The sequence below is a fragment of the Struthio camelus genome, chromosome 6, assembly GCF_040807025.1.
Source record: "Struthio camelus isolate bStrCam1 chromosome 6, bStrCam1.hap1, whole genome shotgun sequence".
In the NCBI taxonomy this organism is placed as follows: domain Eukaryota; kingdom Metazoa; phylum Chordata; class Aves; order Struthioniformes; family Struthionidae; genus Struthio; species Struthio camelus.
In genome coordinates, this window is record NC_090947.1 from 44,653,938 (window position 1) to 44,681,779 (window position 27,842).

Sequence of the window (27,842 nt, forward strand, 5' to 3'; positions counted from 1 at the left end):
GCACATCCTAAGAGCAGTGTATTTGTTTATATGAACACGTCATTTGTGGTGAAGTGTAGTAGCACTGGTATTTATCAGTTGTTCCTCTTTGATTCCACAATTAACACCCAACATGTAGCAGTATTGTCACTCTCGCACACTAAGCCTAGCTTATAGGCAATTAAAGGTAACAGAGCACTGGTTCCCAATTAGAAAAGCTCATCAACAGAGGGGAACGTAGCACAGCTCCGAAATAAGGAGTCTCTTCCAGAGCACTAGCTTTGCTGATACCGGGTTGGAAGAGGATGAGCTGGAGCTGGTGGCCGACGTGCCACCGCCAATATGGGGAGGGCAGAGCCAGCGGAGGGCACAGCAGGGTCCGCCAGGGCCGGAGCCGCGACATTCACGCAACCATCCGCTGCCAGCAGCGTCTCGTGTCGCCTCTGCCTCTTCTCTCTGGCAAGGATTTCACCATGCCATGAACAGAAAACTCCTCACCTGTGTTGTTAAACAAATTTGCTTTATTCACACAAGGCAATGCACACACATTGCAGACAAGAGGCCAGATGGGTACTCCAATAAAACACATCCCTTTACTCTTAAGGCTGCAAACTCTTTAGGATGATTTTCTGCAAGAACTGCGATACATCTATTAACCAACAGATGTTCAACTCAAACCCCAGACAAAACAGAAGTGGAACCTTAATCTGAATTTAAAGTTCCGGCATGGTGTAACCTTGGGGGCCAGATCACTAGCTAGCAGATCGGCAGATGCTACAATTCCAGTGACTCTAACAGAAAATTCAAGAGTGCTCAGAACCTGCCCCATTTCTCTTTCCTTCATTTTTCATCTTTTCCAATTCAAAACAGTTTCAGTTAGCTTCATGTAAAATGTAACTGGTAAGAGCCACAAATTCTAAAAAGTTATTCATTCAACAGACACATCACAGTGTTCAGTGTAAGCAAGAGTAGTGCCTATTATTTCTTAGAAAAGATGCATAGATTAAAAAAAGAAAAATCTTCCTATCAGAAAATAACGACTAAGAGATTGCAGCACAGTCATGACCCCCCAGCTCTCCTTGCTAAAGGACAGCCTTCAGAAGGATTACGCTATTCCACGAGTCAACATTTACAAAGAAAAGCCAAAGTAAAATGAACACAGAACATTATTTTAAGGTTTACCTGTTACAGAACCCATTATATTTTTTAATATTGTAATTTCTATAACAAATTAAATAGACAATGCCTAAGTCACATCAAGGCTATATGAAACATTAAGATTTCCCAAAACACATCTCTGCATGGTGATATTAAAGACAAATTAAATTGTTGCTTTCAGCGGACTATAACTTAGACATAATAGCTTGCAAACTCATACTAGAAGAAAGTTTATCTAGTATTGATATTTTCAACACCCATGAAACAAATATATTACAATAAAATTCTCATTATAAAGTTGCACAAACTTCTATGTTAAACAATAAGAGTTTATATGAAAAAGCAGAAGTTATCTACCATTGATTCCTGATATAAAACAGTAGGTATAAACCTAATGTAGAAATCTGAAGTTAGATAAATCCTTTGGCAGCATGTTCCGTTACAATCAGGCCTTAAAAATAAATATGATAATGTATAGAAGTATGAAGAGAAAAAACAGATCCTTTTAACACCAAAACCCTCTAAATACACAATTTTAATAATTAAATTATTTTACACTATCTACAAGTTGCATATCACAGAATAAGGAATATAAGAGATGACAGAATGGCAGATCCTGCTTTTATAAAATTTCAGGCTTTAACAGTATGCTTATATGTAGCTGCGTAGAAAATCTCAGACAAATGAGTATATACATTATTTATATTTCATAAAATAATTAACTAAATGTAATCAAATCACATCTGTCTCGCTCTCGCAATTTAAGATACTGCTCAATATTTCCGTTGGATCAAATCTTTGAATCCAATAAAAATACCTACCTTTATCTCCTTTACTAATAAACGTGGATACTCTACATAAATGATAGCAAGATTTAGTTTGATTACATACCAGTTTGGAACAAAGTAAACTCTTTACAAAAAAGTTCCTCAACGATAAGAATTTTGAACAGCAGCATTGAAATTAATTCTTCTTTTTAAAGAACACAAGGAACAAGTTATCAAAATACTTCAGTATTGCAACATGTGTTATTTATACTAAGCTACTTCACGGGGAAGGATAAAGACAAATTAATGTCATGTCAAAAGGAAAGACAAAAGCTTCCTTCCAATTGCACAAATTTAAATACAAAATGATTCAAAGAGCAGGTACCTTATTGCATAAGCATAAAGCTGCAAATGAATAAGGTCATGATACTAAATAATTTAATGAAATGTGAAAGAAATGGAGGTGGTACTGAGTGAAGGGTAATTTTTATTACTCAGTCTATAATACAACTGTTCTCATTTGGTAGAAAAATGATACACCAAACACTCTTTAATTTGGAGATTTTTGGAGTTTCCTGCATTTAATCAAGATTTTTGTTTAAATCAGTGATTTGCTCCCATTATTTTCCCAGTCTAAAGATTATTATTCATCATAACATAGTTAAAACACGTATAAACATGACCATGCTAAAGTGAGTACGTAAATTGGAAAATTAAGTGATTTTTCCAGAGGTGGAAGGAGTAAAAGAAAGAAATCCCATGTTCCTGAAAGAGACTTCAGTTCATCTACTCCTCTCCCCCCTGCAAAAACCCAACAAAACCCCACAAAAACAAACCAACCAGCCCCTCCTCCCACCCACCCATTAAAAAAGTGCATCAGGGAAGGAAGTCTTAGATTTCTTTTCTTATCCACCAAACGCTACAGTTGCGGTTCCAAGGCAAATCCTTTTTTAAAGACACATCTGTCATTTTAAACATGCACCCATTCCTTATATTAAAGGAGGAACACAGTCCCACTGGTAAAGCACTTCTTCTGTCTATACATACTGCGAGTTAAAAGACACCTGTTTCAAATGGTTTGAGAGTTTTTCTCTGACTGTAGTCAGCATTCAGACATGTAAATGGTGGCAAAGAAAGGAAATCCAAAAGAGGCAAGAATTCCCTGGTCCCATAAACATGATTTCTGCTCCACTTTGCTCCCCATTTAAAGGGGAACAAGGCAGATTCTCACAGTCTTAAGTTTCAAACATTCTTGAGTCCCTCCTTTACCACAAGGAACTAGTATACTCCTTCACTTCTAAATACATCAAAAAAGGAAAAGAGATTCTATACAAGTTTCTGGCTCAGCACCTTGCATCCACAGAGGGCCCACACAGTCAGCTGCGATCATCCCTTGCCTGTTCTCGCAAAGGAAACTTGTGCTTGCAATCCCACCTCTGCCAAGGAAGAAACAGCTGGGCTTTTAGCTAGAGCTCTCTCGTTTCTTTCAAGAGAAAGAAAACAGGAGTTTTCTGTAGCTTTCCCCAAGATTTAATAGGCAGCAGTGTAAAAATCTTATTTTTTTAAAAGTATTTCTGTAGGTACGTGGTCCTCACTGTCACAATATCAAATCATTTTCTCTTCCAGCTCTCATCCGCATACTCATGCGGCTGTTGCAGTTACGCAGTGCACACCCTGTAGTAAAGCTCAGTACACGAGGACAGAGAGAAGAAAGGCGTCTGAACCAGCAGAGATTCTCCAAAGCACTGGCAATAGTAAGATCACAGTGAGATACTGGAGGAAGCAATGCTTACCTAGAGCAGTGCGTAACAACGATTAAGAATCCTCAAGCTTCCAGAAACACTTTCAGAAGGAAATTATTCTGTTTTTGGACAATCTTTTACTTACATTTAGATTTACAGGAGGTGTTTCATGAAACTACGTGGGCTAGTTGACAGACACCACTAAAATAAGGGCTTAGAGTCATCTGAAATTATTTTAAACCATTAGCTAATCTAATTCAAGCTGTCTTTAAGCAAATGCTTAACAATCAAATCCGATGTATATTTTTACTCTGCATCACCCTAATGCACTAAGGTGAGTTATTTAAAAGGAAAATGTATTTTGATATCAGTAACAGGTATTCATAAAAATCACTACATTCAGCAACCTTTATGCATTATTTCAGAAATATGAGCCTGGCTCGTTTTTAAAGGAGGGGCTGTTGAGGGTAATTCGTTTGCTGCTGTAGAACAGAATGAGCAGGAACTGCCACAGGATAAGCCGGTCCTTGAGGCAAACTCGATGCGCTGTTCTGGTAAGCCGCCATATCCACCGACACTCCCATCTGCTGGGGGTAAGCAGCTGTGCCGGCAGCCGACTGAAGGCCAGCGTTCTGGTTCACGTAAGTCTGGCTTAACACAGAATCCGGGCCTGGGCTGTAACAAAACAAAACAAATCTAATTCTGATGAGTTCATGTCTACTTATCTGATAAGCAGATTTGCAAATATTTTTTTCTTAGGCCAAAAGTGATCTGCACATTCTCAAAATTATAAAAACACTATATTAAATATTGCTATAAATATCCCAGGGATGCTCCACCTCTAAACAAAGCAGTAATTACCAGCAGGAAGAAAACTGATTGAGAGTCTGCTGAAGTGATACCTTAAATATGCAGCTTGAGCAGGCTGAGTTGCTCCAGAGGAATTTATACTTTGAGGCAGAGACCTCAACTGCCCCATCTGATCAGCTCCTAGGCTATAACCCTGGGGAACAGTGACTTGGTGAACACCTTGTATCATGTAGTTTCCACTAGGTGGCTGTACAGGATATGACTGTAAATAAGAAGAAACATCATATACCTTTTATTTTCAACTAAATAGCAGCAAGGGTGGCATAGAATACAAACACAACGCACAAATACAGCCAGGTTCAAAGGCTGCACTACCACAGTTGGAGGCTATCACAAGTTCATTTTTCCAACAAGCTTCTAAAACCGAAACATGCAACTCCTCATGACACATGTATGGGTTTTAAATGGATATTCATTATTCTGTCAGCAGGCTGTCCTTCTCAGAAATGCACCGCTTATAACGTCTGTGCTGAATAGCCGAAAGAACAACCTTTCGTACCACGTAAAAAACAAACCAACCCAATCTTTGATCCTCCTTATTTCTTTCCCTCTCATTTGCCTTGCCTTTAAAATTTCAGTCCTCCCCTATTTTGACGCACAAACACAAAATAGTTGAGGGCGAAGATGTGCATCCTAAGAGATTAGTAATTTGGTAACACTTTGAAAACCACAACATAAGAATATTCTAAGACCATAACAGAAGACAAAAAGCAAGAAGTTTTGTTTCTTGCATTTTTGGATTCAGATAATATTTTTTTCCAAGTCCTTTTCCACTCAAAATTTCGGATAGGATAGGCTGGTAAAACAGGCTTGTAGAAGTCAAATGCAATTGTACTGCTCATTGTTTTTGGACTTGGGATGGTATACGGACACAGAAGAAAAACATAACTTTGTACCAAACGATCGTGCTAAGGCTCAGCATAATTAGCATCGTCTTGCAGTTGTCACAGCTGGAAGCATGCATCTTGGAAGAAATACTAAACTCCAATTGTCTTTTGCTTTAAATTACTTTTTCACCCCCAAGTAAAATGAAATTCTCATTACCACCAGAAGTTAAGGACACAGAATTACTAACTGACATTTTCGGATCTAGCTGTTACTATGGTAACTATTCTTGTTCTCACTGAACAATTAACATTTAGGCAAAACTCACCTAAAACACTCATTCCACACTTTCTCTAAAATGGATCCTTAAAATCCCCTTTCTCTTCCAGGTTTGTTTTCTTAAAATTCCGAAATGGCATATTAGAGCTACTGTAAATCAGTTTCGAGCTCCTACACCCACTCATACAACATGCTTATTTCTCAAGGAAAAAAAGATCCAAAACCAGACAAGCGTTTCTACATTTAGAAAAAGTGCATGCACTTGTGATTAATGCACCAATATTAAAGTTCTGTCCCATCTCTACTATTAGATAATAAAGTAACATTTGCTTTAAGATTGAGAACATGAGTCACAGCAAGCACATCCACCAAGCTCCTGAAACACACGATTCTAACCCCAAAGAAAAGTTAACCATAGAAGGAACCTTTCAGGATTTTCAATGCAGTATCTTTGCATTAGATATACAATTATAGTTTCTTAGACAAGAACATAACTGCAAATGAAAGTACTTTGGTCTACTGTGTAAAAGGCATTTTATCCTAAAGGCTATAAAAAGTCCCAAGGCAATGTCAGATTGTTCGTAGGCTAGCAAGAAAGCCTACACTCCATTTCTGCTGTCATCGCTTTAAATAGAAAACTATATTTGGAAAGTCTCTATTTCCAGAAAGCGGTACTGACCTGCACTGAAACTCCAGCAGACGTAGGTGGATATTGTGCAGGATGGTGGAGTTTTGAATAGGCTGAATATATCGGCGTTTCATTCATCAGTTTGTTATAGAGCTCCAAGGCTTCTAGAACTTTCACGTTCAATTCAGATAATTCTGAATGTTTTCTGTTTCAAAACACATATGTGCAAACACTAAGTTTAACAGCTAGTGGTTTTTTTTTTGTTCTTGGAAGTAAAAGTAGTTCATTAAACTGTTCTGAGTACGTAAGTCTTAAAAGGTAGATGGCTGACTTTTACGCGTTTATATGGGAAAAATTCCAGATTCCATTCTGTTTCCTCATACCAACAGGACTGGAGGAGAGTCAGAATGGTGAGCAATTAGCCTTCCCTAGCTGTAATAAAATAAAAATAAAATAAAAAAGGCAACTCCACAAGTGCGGCAAGAGTGGCAATAAAAGTGAGTTATCTTCTCATCAAATATCCCTGAGAGTCTACAGGGAAGCAGTGAAGACAGAGCTGAATAGATATTCCTGTTACTGAGGACAGTCAGCAGCAAACTGAAAATCCTAAGGAATACTGAGTGCTGTACAGATTGCAAAAGGCTACAGTCAAAAAGCACTAACATAAAATGCACATAATTATGCAGTAAAAGTTTGAGAGCAGCAACCAAATCTTAGTACATACACTGCAACTTCTGTACCTAATGCAAAAAAAAAAAAAAAAAAGTAGATCTGTCAAATTGTCAAATTTCTATCCTGCAAATTTTCTAGCTTGGGAGACAAAAAAAAAAAACACAAAAAATGTAAAGTATTTGTAAATCATGCAGAAGACCAGTAAGATTATGGCTCACCTATCTATCTCTTCTAGTTTTTCATCTATCATTGGACCCATCTGTTGACAAATATCTGTGAAGACAAAAGTGTCAAGGTAGTTCATGTATTGCACAATTAGAATTTTAAATCTAACCCAGCACAAGAAATATTTTATCCAACAACACTAAGATACCATATGAAATTGGAGAGTGCATCAAGTTGATTGTTTGTTCCATCAAAATCATTTCTAATTGACACCTATTCTTTCCCCACCGCAAGTAAAGAGGAAAAATATCCTTGTTAATTCTGCTTTTTTGTCATCCTCTCTCCTCTTTCCCCCTACCCGCTCAAACAAAAGAGCGCTGATGAAAGACAAAGTTTTGCATTTTTGCTTGCACACTGCCAAGTCTATGATCTTCTCTCTTTCACATTTCTCATTCCTAGATTCTCTAGGAATCAATTCAAATCTCATGTACTGAGGAGCTTCCTTTAGCTTCATTTTTTTCATTCTAGGAATACTCCTTTTTTGAAGTACGTTCAATTGTTCTTACACACATTGAATTCATCAGCTCTGATTAGCACACTGAACTTCTCCTCCTAACAAGCAATGTTCTGGAGAAATTGTGACTTAAATTTACTTGCTTATTTCAGGCAGAGTTTTGATAGGTAACCGGATCTTGCAAGGATCAGGCAGAGTACGCTAGCTGGAAGGTAAGCAAATTCCTTGGCTAAACATGGAGTTGGCTTGGCCACTATTAGAAAATTCAGAGTTATAAATACAGCCCCACCCTCCCACCATGAAATAAACTATTTTACAGCATACTATTACTGTGGACCCAGGTTTCTCTAAGGTTAAAATAAATGCAAAAGAACTACAAACTCAATCTACAAAAAACTAATTCTGAAATGAAATACAAGAACTAGCATACTTAGTGCTCAGAGTACCTTCTGAGTCTAGAAGATCTGGAGAATCAAGCTTTAAATCTGTAGGATCTATACTCTGAAGTACCTGCAGTGTTTTATCCATCTTATCCTGAAAGGTGAAGGGAAGATTAAGAATAGTTATTTCTGAAGCACAGCAGAGACTGTTTTAATTGTCAGATAAAAAGTTAATTACATAAAGGAGTTACCATTTTATCAGTCAGTACTAAAAGAATGTTTTAACTGCTGTAAAACATCAGCACCTTAATAGACTGAAAGTGACTGCGTACCTCATCTATATAAACTGGTTCAGGTTCTGCTTTCTTAATTTCTTCTGTAGCATCCTCAGTAACAGAACTTTTATCCACAGTTGCTGAAAGAACAAACATTTTCTTTTCTGCAGTTGTGTTACTATAGTAACTTAAAATGCACGTTATTTTATTGAAACTTATTTAAACCAATTCCAACTAAATAGTTTTAAATACTGCTTGGCATCAAATCTTTAAATGAGAGAGAAACATACGCAAGGACTTTAAAAAGCAAGCTCCTAGCTGCTGGAGAAGGGAAAACGGATTTGCCTAGAAAACCCTTTGACAAACTGTTTCCTTTGCTCTGTTAGTCTGACTACAGATCCAGGCCCAGCAAGAGAGAGGCTCTTGGGGTCCTACCAGCATCTAAGAACACCTCCAACGCATATATGGTTAACTTTAACTAACCCGTAAACGTTAAGATTGATTTCAGAATCACGACCATGACTAAAGCTAACAATGTGACTCTTACCAGCCACTGACATGAGTATGAATGTTATTCTATGCTATATCTGATGTCAAAGTCCGCCTTCTTTTCAAATGTTTTAAAAGGCAAATTACTGAATTCAAATGCGTTACTTAAGAAGAACTATGGTAAATTGAACTGAATTTCGGTAACAGGAAAAAGGTCACAACTTGGAATCAAAATATAGAAACTGTGCAAGTCAGCTATAGGAGCGGCATTTGCTTGTCTGTCCGTTTTCAACAAGGTCAGGATCTCTCTCTTGATTATTTTCTTAGGCCAATTTCAGGAAATCATTTTACTGATGGGCTAATTAGCAGTTCCACTACAAGCTCACCTTTCTAAAATAACCTGTTAGCTTTTAGTAGCTAACTTACCTGTCTCAGGTTCCACACTTAAGTCAGAAGTCACGAAATTGGATGGGAACAGTCCTACTCCTCTATGATTTTCACCCTTCCACCAATTGGCGTCACTGGGGAAATAAAGCTGTATTACAAAACTCTGAACATTAACTTTTAGTATCAACCAAATATTTTGTACTTTTGACAGAAAACTGGTGATATCTAATACACTGTTTCCCTGTGTATGCAATAACAAAAGCGAAGGAGAACATCTGTAGAGATTAGCAGTCTAGCAGTAAAGCCAAAAGCAGGAGTCTGGTGCAGGTGTCAGGGAAAGTAAAAGTCATTCAAGAGCAAGCGCTCAATTGTATTCAACTCTTCAATTCTGTAGACTGATTACATGATAGCTTCATCTGAAAGTTTAGAAGTACACAAGTGGGGACTAACATTAGAAACATAATTGATCTATCACAGTCTATTAAGTTAGAACAGCGTTAGCAAGGAGGAAGTTCTGCTTCGTAACGATCATTGGGGCAACGGTGATAACAGCAACAGTAATCATCTTAGGATAAAACTGAAATAAAAAGACCTAACAAATGAGAATATTTGATGGTGAGAGATATAACAATTTCTGGAAAGTATTTTAAGGCATATACAAATTCTTGTGACATATGTTAACCAATTAACATTTGGCTCAGATAAGCATCCTCAAAACAGCAAATAAATTGGACCTCTGCCACAGGATGAAATATCCAATGTAATACGAAGAGGTTCACCCTGCACCAAAAACAGCTCAAGGTCAAAAACTGCAGTGTTGTCTGGCTACATGGTGGCAGCCAGTTCAGCTGGGCAGCGGCTGTCTTCTCCTCACCATTGTTATTTTCACATACGGCAGAAAGCCAAGCTGAACCAGGAGGTCGTACACTGGAATCACAGCACAGCTTGCTTCTCTGGACCTCACCAGCTAGAGCAAGACAGCTGCTGCTCAGGAGAACCTCAGAGGGAAGAAGCAGAGAAAGGCTCCTCTAGCATCAGATAGTCTTGGGGGCAACTCCATTTTAAAGGAATGGCTAATCATGGAGGGAATGCGAGAATTGGGAAAGGAGGCCAGGGCTGGCTTTGCAGGAACCTAAGAACCTTTTCAAGGGGGAAAACAGTTTAGAGGACAAAAAAAAAAAAAAAAATCAGTGGAAAACATTAAACGGATTTGGGGAAGACCAGATAAAGATAATGTACATGTCTGCGGAGAAAAACGCAGAGGAAAAAGATGCTAACCTAACAATAGATATGTTCCGGGATAAAGGCATCTTTATCTGAATATATTATACCTGTCATCCAAAACAAAAATAATTTCTCCACTTTTAAAGGTGAGCTCATTATCCTCGACAGCTTCAAAGTCATACAGAGCTCGCACCTTCCTCGAGTTCTGATTGTTTTGCTGAATTTCTGCAGATGGGTACAAGGATTTAGTTTCCATTTGCTGCTGTTTCTGCTCTTGCAAAGACAACTCAATAGCTACAATTAGAGGAGGAAAAAAAAGGTAAGTCTATATATTTTATTCCTACATACAAAGGCAGCTTGCTTTCCTAATGAAAATGAAAAATATATTTACAGTTATATTATAAAAGCGGTCTGCATCTGCTCCTCTAATACATTAAGTTTAAAATCTTTGCTCCAAATAATTAACTATATTTCACATTTCAACAGCTTTACTCTGCCTTGCAACAGGATTAAGAGGCAAGACAATCATGTGCAAGTTATGAAATATTTCAGAAAAAACTCCTTTTTGTGGTACAGCCCACAACTTGAATCATCTCACATGCTACTAACGTCAGTAACATCGTTAGTGTGATCAGAAATACTGGTAGATTCTTCACTGACATCTGAATAACAGTAACTATATCCAAAGGAGAAGAGAAATAATTAAACATTTGAATATTCTGATTATTTTAAAGCATCTAGATGAAGGCTAAAATAAAATGCGTTGGTGCAAAAGGTAAGAGACCAAGCTCTCTGAAGAAAGAGCAGTCACCAGACTATGCTAACGGCTATGTGATAGAGGAGAATACTTCTTACTCCAACTCCTCATCCAACACATCTTTCAAAATAGTATGCTAATTCCCAACTTTAAATTCTGTGCAGCAGAAGAGTATATAACTTATCTCTTTGCATTTTAAGAAAACCTGTTCTAGAGCACGAGTCTAACCAAAAAGCTGTGTCTAGTAATTTACCTTTAGCTATATCTTCATCTTCTTTGTTTTTACTTGATGATGCACCATTCTTAGCAGTATTTGTGGTAGCCTGCAAATATGAGCAATACATTCAAGGAGCAACAACCTTCACATTACAAAACAAAAAGCAAGCTGTAGAATTACACGTTTAAAAAAAAAATTAGTAACAAGTTGTTCCTGGTTAGCTAATTGTATCATTTAATTACCAAGTCAAGATGACCTTTTAGAAAAAGGAAGAAAACTCTCCAAGAAAAAAAAAAAGTCTTCAGAATCTCAGCCTGGTTTTATTTTGTTTTCAGTAAAGAAGAAAGTAAAAGAAATAAATAAGAAATAGTAAATAACCAGATCTCATTTAAATTACTACTTTTTCCTCTTCTGTCCTCCTTCACTAAGGAAGGAAAGCTCTTGGAGTCACATGGAGCACACTCTTCCCTCCTATTCCGAAGCAATACACTCCCAGCCTCTCCACATCCTGCTGATGCCAAACAGAATGCCTCCATGCCTCAAATGCTCCTTTTCATAGTCCAGCATACGGGTGGAAATTCATCCTCATCAGCAGTTTAAGCTAATATGCTGGGCTTAACTGGGTCAGCTGAAGTGCAGTCTGTACAGTAATAATTTATGGCACTGAGGCAGCTGTCTGCCAAGACCCAAGTTATTAAGCAGCAGCTGAACTGGCTGAAATCTTACTCTGCATCAGAGCAAAAAGCCACCCTTTATCTCAACTGGTGGGAGACTGAGAATGAAGAGCAAGTTTATATAAAGTTGGAAATTGTTAGCTTGAATAAAGAGTCTCTGCAACAGCATGATGAAGTCCTCCTTCACATATCAGGAGTGGAAAACCCAAGCTTCAGACACTAGCACTGTCTAGGGCTTGTCAGTGGTCCTAGAAAACAATTTTGTACAAGTATACCAGATACTAACAAATACCAGCTTTGCTTTTTTGTAGTGAACTGTATGAGGTAAAACTATCAAGATATCATTTTATAAGTATTTGTAGGAAAGCAAGAATAATTTGTTGCCAGTACTCTAAATCTTCTGTGTTTCTGCCATATGTTTTAATACCTATCCTAAATCAAGGATATATGTCAAAACACATGCTGATTAGTCTCTCCTTCTCTCACAAAGCTATCAGAAACAAAAAACGTCTCTCTCTGCATCTAAGACAGAGAAAAGCAAACTTCATGTAAGGAACATATAACAGAAGCTGTAGTTCTAATTTTCGGTATTGATCTTAGCCAAACTCGTATTTGACATGAAAACCTTTAGTGAGCATCAGTCAAAGCTTAGAAAATAATCCTATCATTTTATCTGCTAACTAGAAGGCTAGGCAAAATACATCACCAGAAGTAAAATACAAAGGGTAGGGCTAGGATTGGAAGCCCCACTACTGCAGAGGCAGGACCATTCCTGACACAGACAGGTAACTGCATAAACAAGAAATGGGAACTTGGAAACAGAAAACAGAGCCCATAGCATCTTCAGCAGCATCTCAGCTCTAAATATTGCCCTCTGCTCAAGGAAGTTCTAAAAAGGATCTAAAGAAAAGAAGAATCTAAAAGGAAACAACTCATAAAGGCATTGTGAAATAGCCTTTAGTCTATGCTTCATACTTTTCTTAAGACAACAAGGAAATCAAGAAAAGTAAAAGGAACAGAATGACCTTCAGCGTAAGGAAGCAATCAGACTAAAACAAGGATCCTACTCTCTCGTTGAAAGCACAAGGGATCTTGTCTGGACAGTTTTTCATTTTGCTACTGCTAGAACCCTAATAGCAGCAAAAAGTACTATGTATCCCAAATGGTAATTACAAATCAGCTTTTACCTGTGATGCAGCTGCAGGAAAAGTTACACCTTCTTCTTTTAGAGATTTAATAGTTGCGGATATTAAGCTACACTGTGGGTCTTTCTGAAATTCTTCCGACCACTCCACCATTAGGGTTTTTAGCTTTTCACATACTTTTGGATGAGCCTAAAAGACAAAATTGCATACAGAGGGATACTTGTGTATACGTGTGTATAGGTGCGCGGTGTGTATATATACTCATATATATATGTCTCCGCGATTCAGATTCTCTCACAAAAAGGAACTATGCATTAGGTACAGTGCCACCTGAACCACCTATCACTTACAGTGACTCCTTCCATCTCCCCTCAAGCGCGTCACCCTTCAGCTCATGCGACAGTCAGTTTGTACTATTAGCTCCTGAGTTAGGAACTGAGGCACAGGGACACAATCTGGTAAAGCAAGATACTGGCTTGGAGTGGGGGCAAACCAAGATCAAGTTCATGCTCTGCCTGCAGCTCCTCTGGCTCCCCCATTCTTCTCTAGCCTCTCGCACCAAAACGCCCTTACAGTTCTCCTTCCTCCGCTCCCGTCCAAGGGATTTACAGCTACTGTAAATCCAGGTAGGACCACTGACTTCAAACACCACTGCAGATTTCACCTGCTAACAACTTCACCCCAAACTGACAATCCACCTGCAGAAAAGTCAGTCACGTATCACTACTATACTGCTGAAGAATACGCCCCAGAATAGACCTCAGCAACGTTAAACTTCAACTACTGTTACTCTTGTAATAGCCTTAAAAGTTTTTACTGGAGCAAAGAGAGCAACTCTTCATTACAGCAGCTAATATATGTGAAGGTTGTACCAACACTGTGACAGTAAAAAAAAAAAAAAAAAAAGGACTAAAGCATTTCGAGCTCCGTATGCTCTCTGTTCTTGTTGTCAGTTAACAAAAAGGCTATTGAACTCAGACAATCCAAGCAGACCTCAGGATATCTGCTGGTGGATAAGTGTTCTGGGGTTGCTGGGCTCAGCTACGTATGCTCCATTTGGATTGCACGGGTGAGAGCTTGGGACTGCACAAATGCACTGTGCGGGGCGTTTCCCTTCCCCTTTGAGAGCACTTCAGATCACAGTGTAAGCCTGTGCCTCACACGCAAACACACGCTGAACAGTAAGAGTGCTGGCAAGTTTGGGCTCAAGCATGCATTTAATTAGAAGAAGAGACATAGCCTGCTAGTTTCAGTATTCAGCACAAAGATATTCATTATACTTGTCTGAACTAATTTCCTTTTGGAGGAAGGGGAGAAAGCACAAGTTCTCTCTGCCCTCTGAAGATTATTTCTTCAAGTGGGCTGGGGCTGGAGGAAAACAAAAGTCATTCCCAACAAAATAAATTATGCTCCAGTAAGCCATTCTTCAGTGGGATTAAAGGTTTGTTTTTCATCCACAAGCACTGTCAGACCACGAAGGTCAATGTCTGATTTCAGAATGGACCAGGCTAATGAGAAAAAGGGGAGGACTTTAAGACCTATTTTTTCCATAGAAAGCAAGAAACAGAAGAGCTGTGAACTCGTTTCACTTGCTAGAGATTTTATTAGTTTCCTTAATTGCTTTGCTCAACCCTCTGATGATTCCAGGCCTCCCACATATTTGAAGACTATCTTCCTTTTAACCCATTAGCCTTTTTTGCCTTCAGCAGGAGCAGTAACTAGAGGAGAGCTGTTTCTGCTTATTCATTACATCCAGATTTAGACCACGTTGACAGCTTGACCCTAACCAACGTCTCCCTTTCTTGGTTACCGCTTTATTCAGCGTTCTGAGAATCTCTAGAAACTGAGAAAGTTGTTTGAGGACCTTCTCCTTTTCCTTGTAGGCACACAAATTTAACTTTCTCACAGTTCTCCCTTTGCACTTTAGTCTCTGAATTTCATTCCAGCCAAATAAAAGCTCTTCAAGAAAAGCTGCCTTCACCACTATCAAGTTGACTGAGCTTAGAAAGAGTCACAGATTTATAAAATGACATGGGAAATTTTAATTAAAACTTGAACTAGGTAGTAAATATCAGCACATCACTTCCGTCGTACATTTTCATAGTAAAATCAAAAATACACAACACGTTTCGGTGAGAAGACACAGACAGCATGGTTTCTTCAACTGCATCAAAACAATACATATAGCATATGTATTACCTATAACATTACCTTTGCCAAGTCTTTGCTATGCTGATAGAAAGCCCAGTTATCAAGTAACTCTCCCATGCTACGTGAAATTATAAAAGTTTACCTTATTTATTATACTCCGAGCTTCACTAGCAAAATCACGGGAACATACTTCTAAGTGAAATATTTTTCCACAGTTTGATACACAGGCTCCTAAAAGCTGACAACAGAAATAAAATTATGAAAGTGTATGAGAGCAATGAAAACAGTCCAAACAAAGGATAAGTAACCAGAGTTAAATTTCAACCTTTGTTCCACATGCACACATCCACTGACTTCTCATGAAGGTACATAAACACATTCATTGATCGCTACACACTTCATAGCTGCGTACATAAAGACATACAAAGTTTTTGGAAAACAGTGATAGCCTACTCACTGTAAGGGCTTGCAAAGCCACATGGGGAACTTTATGATTTACTCTCTTCATAATGGCTTTAAGGCAATCTTTTGCTCTAGAAAAGAAATAAAGAAAGTATTAGTGATAAATGTGACTGACATTATAATCTGCAAAATGTATGATATCAGCTACTCAAGTAGGCTAAGCAAACAAAACCAGGCCTATTAAAAAATGCAATCTAACCGAAACTTTTCCCACAACAGAGCAAGAAATACTTAATAGCATGTTTTTATAAGTTTATTAGATTAGAACAGACTCCACTTGTACACAGGTATCTGGTATTAGCTGCCATAAAACTGCTGACAGGTCATAAAGGGAGCAATTGCCACCACGTTAGGGAAACGGCTGTGAAAGAGACAATGAAAAAAGACAACATAAAGCAAACAAAAAAAAATCAGCAGCAGCGCTTAAAAGAGTAAATAAATTGACTACTGAAAAGATTCTCTATGGATTTAATTTAAAAATCATGTTCCCGTATTGCTAGCTCTTCAATCCCCTTTTCAAGACACTTAAGACGCCAAAACAAACGATAAAGTCTTTACGTAAAATCTAAAGTACGGAATAACAATTAGCAAGCTAAACATTTCTCTATTAAGAGAAATGTTCCATACTTAAAACGAGCATTAAAGGCGCGTAACAGCTGAGGCGTATGTAAGGCTTCATTGACACCGTTACTTTGGAACCCCTTAAGAACATGAGGTCTCTGCAGGAACAGCTGACGCAGCACCTTTACAGCTGACCCCGCTTTCGGCGCACGGGGATGCTGCAGTCCCGGAGCACAGGAGTGCCTCCGCAAGGCCGCGTTTCTCCCCGCTGCCTAGCGATCTGCACTTGCAGCAGCCCGCGTGCTCCCCGCCACCGAGGCTCAGCCTCCCTGATCACGCTGCGCAAGCAAAAGCCGCTGATGGAAGGAGCGGAGCGCGCGCGCGCGCGCCTTCCTCCCCTCCCTGCGGCAGCACGGCCCCCTCCTTCCAGACCGCGGCTTCCACGCTCGTCCGCCGCGCGCAGCGCCCGCATCGGGGAACCCATCTGACCTGATGGCCGATTCTGTCATCTTAGCTTTCAGGCAGATCCCTGTCAGGATCAGGCTCACTAGGAAGCTGTCACGTGAAGGGGGTGGGAGAAATATTCGACAACCCCCTTCAGCTCAAACTCTCTCCCTTGGCAGTTGAAAGTCATTGTGGAACTGGAGCCTTGGGCAAGGCTTAAAAAACGCCTGTGCAGAAGTTGAACTAAGACTGTTTTGCTGTTAACATTAGAAAAGCTGGTTTTAAACCAGATTTTAATGCATTATATCTACATTGAGAAAGATTTCATGGCAGTAAGTTTAAGTTGCATCTACGTTCACATTTTGGTTTGGAGCAGCAGGCTAGTTTTGAAAGAAATGAGATCTCCAGTCGTTCCCACATGCTGCACATCGATTTAGCTCACAGTGCAGTTTTGGTACAGGCAAATTAGCTTCTTGTTGGATGGAAGCTAAGTCAGAAGCTCCCCTGTGCACACCAGACACGCTCCCACCTCTCAACGAGCCATCAGGGTCAGATGCAACGACTGGTCCTTCAGACAAATTTGAACCAATGCTTGTGTGAATATTATGTTGAGGAGGCCAAACTAAACCTAGTCTGAAGGGGGGGAAAAAAAAAGAAATCCCCAGATGGTTCACTGGATGTAGGGGCCTCAACACCAACCGCTCTGATTTACTACGTCAGTCCTACTGTGATGAGTTACTTGCTCACATAGACATAGCCAGAGAAGCCCTGTTTTAGTCTCAATATTTAATATGTTGGGTCGTACTTAATGTACAAACAATCCAAAAAAGTCAACATACTTATAACAGACTTCCATTAAGCTATGTACTCATTTAAATGCAGGCAACATTATTTTCATAAAGATGGCTCTTAGTGGAGGGCAGGGAGGGAAGAGCCAATTATTAAAATTAAATTATTTAATTAATTATTAATTTATTATTAATTATTATTAATTAAATTATTAAAATTAAAATTAGAATAAGATATGCTAGCAGCAGTGACATTCAAAAATTCAGATTTTAAATTTAATTATATATTTTCCTTGTACAATTACAAAAAAACCTACGTTTTTACAATTGCCTCTCCCCCACAACAAACCAATTTAAAACAATCACCTCTTCAGAAATCTTTTGGTATAAAAGAAAAAAAAAAAAGACTTCAGAAAGGAATCAAAGAGCATTCCACACTTTTTTCTTAAGGACTAAAGATCCCCAGATTGAACAGATTGGCTGTTCCTTCCTGTGGGAGGTAATTAACACAAGAAGAACTTTCTCAGTGTAGTAATCTTAAACATTACATATAACTGTTTAAAAAAGGCCAAGATCACTTAAGGATACTGTCTACTTACCAATTCCAAGGACAAGTCATTTCATCACTCAAAAACATTACCTTAAAATTCAGCAGTTACTTTTAGCCCTTATCAGATCTCTGAATTACCACTCATGTTTCAGTACTGCCACTTCAGCTAAACCGATTCAAACTGATTTGAGTTTTCATCCCCAATTTTTCCCTTGATATCCTTTACCCGTCCCACTCTTCCTACAAAATACACATACGCAAGTTTTTCCATCATAAATAGTTAACTTTTCTAGCTAGACAATTTCCTGCAAAGAAACTAGTTACGTTTTCTCCTATTGACGCAGTTGCTTCTTGTACTTTATGCAAGATCATTAAATATGAATAAGTCAGTCTACTGTGCAAAACTCCTTAAAAATTGGAATGCGCCCAGCATATACCAATTGTTCTCCTGGGAATTCTCTTGGAACATTTTTCTCAAAGCAGTTTAAAGCCAACCGCCCATATTGATATAGCTTATGGAAGTGTCAGATTGGTAGTACTTTCTACACAGCCAACTATGATAAGCATTTTGGGAAGCGCTACTTCTGAAACTGTTCTTCTTGTACACGTTGTAATGCGGAGATACTGCTTACCCATTAGGAGTACTTCCAACTTTGTCACAAATATCCATAATAAGACCCCAGTCCTCACTGGTGTTATATTCATTGGTAGCCTTTTCTATAAAGAAAAACAAAATTGATTAAATAGAATATCCTATTAAGTCCAGATTCTAGTGAACAAATGCTTTCTCAGCCATACGGAAAAAAAGGAGATTCCACATATACTACTGAGAGACAGAAGGGCTTTTCTGTCTTTTGTTTTGTTTTTGTTTCTTCCACAGACAAATGCTTCTTTTTTTTTTTTTTTTTAAAAAAGCGTTGTATACCAGTTTTCATATAGAAAGAACAGCACTGGACTAACAGATGTGATAAGAATTCAAAAGATTCAAAGAGTGAAATAACTCTTGAAGTGCAATGTTGCAAATGATGAAAGAGACTCTTTCTATACAGTTTGTTTAGTTACGCCGGGTTTAAGTCATAGCTCTAACATAGATTTCATTCCCAGTTTTAAGTTTGCACACCATTATATATTTCACAAGGAAGTTCCCAAAAACAAAAAAGTCTATAAAGCAATACCATTTCCTTATTCAACCTACTTCTTAAAACACTCTTTTCTGTTAGTTTTTCAGGAAATCTATATATTGCAACAGCTGTTGAGAAAACAAATTATGTGGAGGGGGGCAGGAAGCTACTTAACATTTATAGTATTTCATTCAATTTATTATCTGCTAAGGCTTAATGCTTTTTGTACCCTTCCCTTTCAGTTTTTGGTAGAGCCATGTTATTTTAATCACATATAAATATTAAAACTTCTATTCAAATTAACTCACAAACAGCAAATTAGTATTTTATACATTGTATTTGCTGTCTTAATATTTAAACCGCTTCCCATAGTTCAAGTATTTTGACTAAATTCAAAGATAAATGCTTTTAGATTTTTATGCTACATATTAATTCCATCAGAATGCACTTCATAAATGATCATGGCAGTATCATAATCACTACTCTTACAGGATTTTATTTCAGTAAGAGAAGCCACTAAATCCCTTTGGGACTGACCATTTTAAAGACTACTTAGTAGATTAAAAGCAGAACAGAGCGGTCATTCACTATTAACGTGATGGTGTTCTGCGATAGCAGCTGTTCCAAAATTATAATGTTTGCTGACAGCAATACTACCCCAGGATAAACCCAATTTCATGTGTGTAATTAAGTATTCTCCGATAATCAGCTTCGCCACTTAGTTTTGCCATCAAAAGTTTGCCAACAATTCTCGGGCTAGCTCAGCAGAAAGAAAACACAAACATGACCGCCAGCAGTGCCACCGAAAACCTTGCATTACAGTAAGAGTAGATCAAGAACAAGGGATAGAAATTTGCAATTTTGACCACAGGTCACCTTCACAAGGAAGGCTAACTATTTAAGAGAATTAAATATTGTGGTGAAAGAACATTCCTACAGAAGAGAGCTTCCTTTATGAAAGGAAAAAAAAAAATTATGCCCTTTCCAGAGAGGTTAAGTACATCAATAATTTTAGGACGCTAACATGAAACCTGCTAATTAGTCTTCAAGATAAATGAGAGCCTGTAATTTAAAAAACTTGAATATGCAATTTTCTTTATTAAAAAAAAAAAAAACACCACAAAACAAAACAAAGAACCTACATCCATACAACATTCCTGGAATATTCAACCTGTAAAGATGGAATAATCACAAAACTAGAAATTAAGAATAACATAATGCAATGTTCAGCGCACAGAATTTCAGCTTAGTGTTTGCTATGAACTTCTGCCAGCTAAAGCTGCTTTTCAAAGGCATTGCCTTGCACACCTCCACCCCCAACAGTGTGAATCCTTCCATCGAAACTTGTGAGTCAAATTAAACCATCTCACCAAGTGACAGCAGCCATCAGTTGTGCAGCCCTCCAGTGACAAATAGCACAGATACCTAAAAAACAGGCTAGGCGTGCTTTTTATTCCACTGCCTGGTGTCATCCTGATCTGCAACTTGTCTCCCCTCTAAAACGTCAAGCATATTTTGCAAGAGCCCCTTTCCACAAGGCCCCCTGGGCAGGCGGAGAGGCATGGCCAGCTCCTGAAAGGCAGGAGCCCTGCTACGGCAGGTGCTGCTACCTCGACCAGGAAGCCCGAGGTTCTCCCAGTGGGAAGAATGAGCAATGCAGAAGTAATTTGTGAAATATCTACATAATTGCAGAGATTTTTTTTTTCCCATCCACAAAATAAAAATGAAACATAGGAAACTGGAACACAGCGGAAATAAGAAACAGTAACAGTAAAGTGGGAAAAAATGGTGGTAGTTCAACAAAAAGGCATGGAGGCCAAGAAAAACTGAGGTTATGTTTCATACCTGCGTCTTCAGAACTGTCAAACACCGCAAACAGCAGTGAACACCACTGTACTTTGATCTCGGCAATGACCAGTGACTCAGGAGGATGCAAGCTCAACTAAGAGTCAGCAGTGCTTTGATACAGCTGGCCCAACTAGTGAAGCGAGCCTAAAGATAGATGTTGTCATACATCTAGGCTTTGTTTATCTTTTTCCTGCAGTCTAAAACCCCAAACCCAAACTTCCAAACATTCCTCTTCCCACACTGCCTTCTCTTCCCCTCCACTACTATTCTTTTAGAATGGGAAATAAATCAAATAAGGTCATTTACTTTTGGAGACAGTATATAAAATAACCCAATATAATAACATTCATAAAATACTTACAATAGCTATCACACTTTGACAGGACACATCTATCACTCCTATCTGATTTGCGAGTAAAAACAATTACTTCTAAAATATCACAGAAAAGAAAAACTGAAACAGATCCTCAAGCATAAGAGAACACAGGAAATTTAACATAACATTGATTGCTTACAAGCCAGTCAAGCATAAGCTTCTACACTGAGCAAGTAGCATAAACACTGCAAAACCAAGTACTTTACTTTGTACGTGCTGCCATGCAGATCCAAAAAACAACTCCCACAAAGAGCATCAGACAAAGTACAGTGCAAAACTAGGTGGTGGTGCAGATCTGCGGGGCTCACAGAACTTCAGGGGGCCAGGAAGCGCCAACAGCTCTCCTCTTTCTAAGGCATTTGTTTTGTGGACAGAAGTGTCACTTTTCTCCTCTACAAAAGACTCATTAGCTCTTGCAAGAATAGTTGTATAAATATAAGTGTTTTCCTGGACGCGTTCTATCCTGGATTAGCTCTTTTCATGTTAAGGTATACCAGGACATCACTGAAAAGTTTTCATCTCCACACCTCTCACACCTTGAAGAGCGGCGTAGCTACCATAACAAAGCTTAGCGCTATCTACTCACAGCTCTCCTGCTGTGCCCCCATCCCCAGCAGGGATGCACAGAGGCATCCTCTTGCCTCCACATACCCTGCTCTAAGAGCAGAAAAGTGGTCCTGCAGAGGGGGAACTGAAGGCTGCCCTAAGGCAAATCTTTGAGGTTTTCTTCCCTGCCAGCACTACAAATTTAACCGCATCAGTCTTTTTGCTTCACACTAGCTTCAGCTTAAGAATCATCTTGAAGGATAACTGCTTCACAGATGCTGAGACATGGACTTTGATCAGAAGAAACAGATGTGGGAGGATGTGTTTTCCAAGTTTTTCCTCAGTGCTAAGAGAATAAAAACCTTAAAAAAAAAAAAAAAACTAAGTATATACACGCTTTGTAGTCCTCCAATTAATGAGCACTCAGCTTGAGCTTAGTTTTATGAAAATAACCCACATTGAGCAGCAATAAAGAAGCATATTTTGCTTTTAGTGTATTTAAAAAAAAACATACAAAAATTAAAAAAAAAAACAATTAATCTTTAAACTGGATCAGTTCCCTGATCTGATTTGCCACACAGCTGCACAAGAAACTATGCCAACACAAAAGAGGGGATTGCACTAAAGTGAGCAGCTGCGCAGGGGATGGGAACTGTTCACTGATGTTCCTGCCAAAAGAAGAAATGCATGTCAAGCTACTGCCTCAAAAACACTCACCAGCTCTTTAAGAAAAGAAAATAATGCTTCATCTTGGCAGATTATACTGAAGTGAAGTTTTTCAGAACCCCCTCTCCACCACACGACATCCAAAAGGGCTGTTTTATGTTAAAGGACAGCTGAACATTGGTCTTTCCAACCTAACTGCACTGGTTCTTCTCCCCCTTTATTTCACAAGAAAGGGGCAGATAAAATCCAAAAATAACACTAAGAGACAGGAAAATGTTACTATCAGGACTGCAACTGAGAAACGTACGGCAATGCTCTAAAGCATTTCTGTTTATGACTTTTAAAATAGCAAGTTCTCTGTCTCTTAGGTTCTTGGCATAATGTTAAATTGCCCCACATTTACATTCATAAGTGTGCTACTGCATGATCATTTTTATAGGCCTTAAAACACCAGCTCTGGCTGGCTGCCTCCATACCTTGCAGTTTTCATATAGTACGCATACCTAGTTTAGGTATACCAGTATATATATACCAACCCACGACTAGCATTGTGCACCCTCAGTTTTGCAAACGCACGCACCGTACAATACAACAGCAAGAACTTTGCACGTACATCTAGAATTTGTATTCAGAATGGCAAGAAGTAAGGAAAACAGCACGAGGAACTGGAGGAGATCTTAAAATACCTGTACGAACATAAACAGGGAAGAAAGAAAGGGAACTGTGGGAACTTTACAGCTCCCATAATTCCTTAAGCATGCTGCTGGCATCCCAAAAGCTCTGTGGAAGTCTCCAACCGGACACTTTGATTCCTACCAGGAGTATATCACACTGTCACACAACACAAACCTCTCATTGACTGCTTTTCCTGGAAATCAATAAGCCAGTTAGCAGACAGCATGTGACACTGACACAATGAAATCGGCAGCCTTGTCCTGTTGACAGCTCTGCCTCTTTGCCGCCTAGCACACACGACCTTCAAACTTGCAAAACATTTTGTTACTTCAGCCCTGGATTCCCTTAAGCCAAACTTGACAACAACGTCAAGTAACATGTCAGTTTAAAAAAAAAAAAAAAAAAGGAATGTAAAAGTTCCTTTTTCACTCCTGTCTCAAAAGTTTTATGCTAGAAGTAGAAAGAAAACAAGCACTCGTGTATTGATTTAGCACCAAGAACATCTCAGTTTGACACAGTTGTTAAAGACTGACCGCTAGAACGACAGCTTTCCAGACTGATTTGCACCACAAGCCATGTGAAATAAAATCTTGCAGATATACAAACATTTTAAATTCTATGTAGCAACCATCTGTATTCCATAGGTCTAAGTATGTAAAGAAAAAAATGAATATAGTACAAATGAAAGCTTAAAAAAAAACCTCCAGATTTTTTCAGAAGATAAAGCAGAACGACATAGCCTAATATCAGAAGTTTAATCCTACACACCTCCTTCGGTTTGTACACCGAGACTAGAAAAATGTCAAAAAAACTCTAGCTTTGATTTAATTTGTGATCACAAACATGATCACCATAGTCATAACGCGGCTTATATTTCCAGTAATACTGCATGTTAAACTTTGCCCTTCCTGAAAAGCCAGTCCTATTTGTAGTGATCCCTGTTAGTACCTAACCACATTCATGTCACCCTGAATATTTTTATATTTTATTTAAAGGATTGGAGCACAGTGGAATATTAAGCAATATTGTTTGCAAGGTAAATCCTGTTTACTGAGAAGGCTTTATGAGATACAATTTTGGCTTAAAAAGCAAGCCTGACATTTTGTTTCATCAAGCCAATTGGCCAATAGACTGAGAAGTAAACAACACTGCAGTCAGACAATTTGAAAGCTAAAAGAAAACAACGAAATGACTAAGGAGCCAATATCTAAGTTGTATTCTAGAGCCTGGAAAACACCAAAATTATATGAAAGTTATCACTAGTCAGATATTACATAACAAAAATATCCTTCATAATATAACCAATAAAAGAGTGAGGCTATGATGTAGTAAGATCCGGGGGGGGTGGTGGTGGGCAGTAATGCATGGGAGCAGAGCAGTAATAATCACAGGGACAAGAGAGAAATGACCCAACATTGCAGATTCAGAAGTAAAGACTTGTAATAAGTTAAGACAGAGCCACAGACTGAAGACTGGAAAATGTGGTCCCTATGTTTAAAGAAGGTGAAAAAAGACAGACCCAAGCAACAACAGAAAACAATTACAGCTTGTCTTCAAACATTTGCAAGACTTCAGACCAAATGCTGAAAGCAAGAATTACTACAGACTGAGAAGGACAGACATGGTGAACTGTAACAGACATCAGTTATTTTTCTACGTGAGGATATCTTATCAAAGGCTAATTTAAGCATCAGTTGGTCTAGTCAGATTGCAGCAAAACATTTCATAGGATGCCATGCGTAAGTAACTAGCTACAGTTCTTAGATCATTCCACAATATAAGACAGACAACTCTTAACATAAAGCACTCTAGTGATGGCAGGGAGAGTTTACGTCCTAAATGCCTCAAAATTGGTCTTGAAATCAATATTAAAAGCCCTTGCTGACACGGACAGCAAGAGTAAGGGTCTTGTAATAAATCTAGCAGAAAGTTGGAAGGTATTGGCCATACAAGGAAAGACTAAAACATCACGTAAGGAGAAAGGGAAGCCCTTGAGGACTGAACTAGATGGAAAAAGATAGCATTTAGTAGGAGAAAATATAAACTCGCACACAGTCAAGGCCAATAAAAGATTCTCCTAGAAACTGAGTACTGAACAGCTGGAAACAGAGTATGGAAAACAGGGCAGGAGAACGACTCGTACGCCAGGATCTAATACAAGAGGACATGGGCCACCAACACAAAGCAGCCACAGAAAAGGTAAATACAACACTAGAGTGAAAAGTGCAAGGTAAACATTTCATCAAAGTACAAGGAAGCATTAAATGCTATTACACAAGATGTGAACAATCTATGGTACACGTCTGGATAACAACGTTCAAATTAGCAGGGAAAGTGCTCCCTACTCCCTTGGCGGTGTCAACGATCTTAAGAAAGAAGACTAACAAAAGAGAAAAGGGAATAGGCTAGCTCTCTATCAAGAGAGAAACTACTTAAGAGATGAAGGTTATTTACAAGAGAGGACAACAGTGGGGAAACAGCAAGCGCATAAGAACTAACTATGAAAAAATCTAGACAGGAAATTTAAAAGCTTCTAACCCTTTAAGAACTGAAGTTTCGGAGTATCCTCTCAACAGGAGAGAAAAAAAGAAAAAAAAAAAAAGGGGGAAGAAATCTAGCTCCTCTAAAATGCTATTCCATAGGTTAATCCTGTGACACCACAACTGTTTACAAAGCTGCCAGAGCAGATGCCAAGGAACTAAGACTCTATGCAGCTCTGCTGAAAAGCAAACATAAGGACCCAGAATCAAGGAAGCAAAACCAGCTGTGACAAAGCAAAAGTCTGTTTATCCACGTTTTTCTAAAGGTGTTCCAAAAAAACGGAAGCATTAGATGTACAGTCTGAAGGGACAACCGAATCAACCTAATTGCTTGCTGTCCTTCCCATCAAGCTTTGCAGAGGAGTCCTGCCTCTCTTTTCCACTATCATTTTTGTCGCTTTTGCTGAGCTGATTCAACTTGCCAAACTCCCAAATTCATTATCCCTTCACCTTCATATATGACTCAGCTCACCAGCCAGAAGTTCTTACTCTGCTGCACTTGCTTAACTGTAGTAAGTGCACACTGTTTCACCAAGTTTAAATAAGGTATATTTAAAGAAATTGTAAGTGAAGAGTCTGTCACTTTTGAAGTACTATAATATTTGAAAGTCCTTGAAGCCTTTAAGTTTGCCAAGAAATTCTGCACAAATAAGAGAGTCCTCAGTTCAAAGAGTCTTTACTTTGCAAATACATCAGTTAGAGCCATTTAAAAGATACCTCTGGCTGGAACACAGATAAAGCTTTGCAAGATACTTGAAATAACTGGCCCATATACAGCTGGTCTGACAAGTTTCTACCTTATTTTAATCATAGGTCAACATTACAATCTCACGACGGTTTGTGAAAAGAAAAAGAAAGGGAATGCTTTTATTATGCAAATTTTGAAGACACGTTAAGAAAACAGAGCGACTTATTCTACACAGAAAAGAGATAGTGTTGTAACGTGAGCACAGACATCAATGTTTTCCATGAGTATATATTCCAGTTTTGACAGAAATCCCAGGAATGCTGAATTCTTCTCTTACCTAAAATACCAGGGCATCAACAAATGTAAACCTGACTCTGGCATCCAGCTTACTTCAACTGTTTTTTGCTGTGCCGCAGATTCAGAACTGGCATTATTTTAAGAAGAACCACACAGAACAGGTGCGATGCTCGAGACCGAGCAGAGGGGTCAAACAAAAAGCCGCTGAGTCAGCACCCTCGCCCTGTCAGCGGCACCAACCCCAGCCCAGCCCAGCCGCCTCGGGGTTTTGTAACGGCAAGAAATGGCAGCTCCGGCTCAACTCGGTGCTGCCACATCAGTTCCCAGCTGATGCCTCAGTAGCAGACACCGAAACGGGCAGAAAAAGCCGATCCTGCTGCCATTAACAGAGTTGATTTCTCACCTTTAATGCCCAGAAGGGACAAGCTAAACACACTACGAACACGCAGAGCATTAACCTCGCCAGAAAGCTGCAGGCTTGGTTTTTCTCCCCCCCTTCCCCTTCAGTTTCGCCGCGCGGCTGCCAGTAACCGCCGCTGAGGGCCCAGCCGTTAACGGCCGCCCCGCGCGGGGGGGGTGGGGTGGGTGGCCGGCCGCGGCCTGGCCCGCACAGCACAGCCCCACCGCCGCCGCGGAGACGAGAGGCGACGAGGCCCGGCCGGCCTCCGCCCGCGCCCCCCGCGGCCCCGCTGGCTCACCCACGTCCTGCTCGAAGGCGTTGGGGCTAGCAGCAAACAGCGGCATGTCGGCGGCGGCGGCGGCGGCGGCGGCGGCGGCGGCGGCGGCGGCGGCGGCGCCCGCCCCCTCCTCAGCTGAGAGACACCGCCCGCCCGCCCCCGCCGCCAAGGCCCCCGCGCGGCTGCCCCCGCCGCGCCTGACGCCGCCAAGGAGGACGCGCCGCGCCGGCGGCGGGTGGGCGGAGCGGGGCGGGCAGGCGGCAGGCGCTCTGCGGACACCCCGGCGCGGCGGGGGCCTCGCGAGG

The 27,842-nt window shown here is 39.6% G+C and overlaps 1 protein-coding gene across 3 annotated transcripts; it reads right to left on the bottom strand.

Annotated features, from left to right (window-relative positions):
* Positions 1-482: 482 nt before the first annotated feature.
* Positions 483-27,715, bottom strand: STAM2 (signal transducing adaptor molecule 2). 3 transcript variants are annotated; one of them, XM_068949393.1, is made up of 15 exons: positions 27,635-27,652; positions 27,559-27,604; positions 18,736-18,820; positions 15,756-15,831; positions 15,441-15,536; positions 13,190-13,336; positions 11,365-11,434; positions 10,462-10,648; positions 9,170-9,264; positions 8,312-8,394; positions 8,046-8,133; positions 7,139-7,193; positions 6,300-6,453; positions 4,549-4,718; positions 483-4,321 (listed from the first exon to the last, which is right to left on the bottom strand). In XM_068949393.1, exons 2-15 carry the CDS (start codon positions 27,602-27,604, stop codon positions 4,093-4,095), a joined length of 1,581 nt encoding a protein of 526 aa, XP_068805494.1. In that variant the 5' UTR covers positions 27,635-27,652; the 3' UTR covers positions 483-4,092. The 3 variants fall into 3 exon arrangements, with proteins under 3 accessions (XP_068805494.1, XP_068805495.1, XP_009664801.1); XM_068949394.1 differs by having other exon boundaries at positions 27,559-27,715; XM_009666506.2 differs by lacking the exons at positions 27,559-27,604; positions 27,635-27,652 and adding an exon at positions 27,264-27,533.
* Between the last annotated feature and the right edge of the window lie 127 nt (positions 27,716-27,842).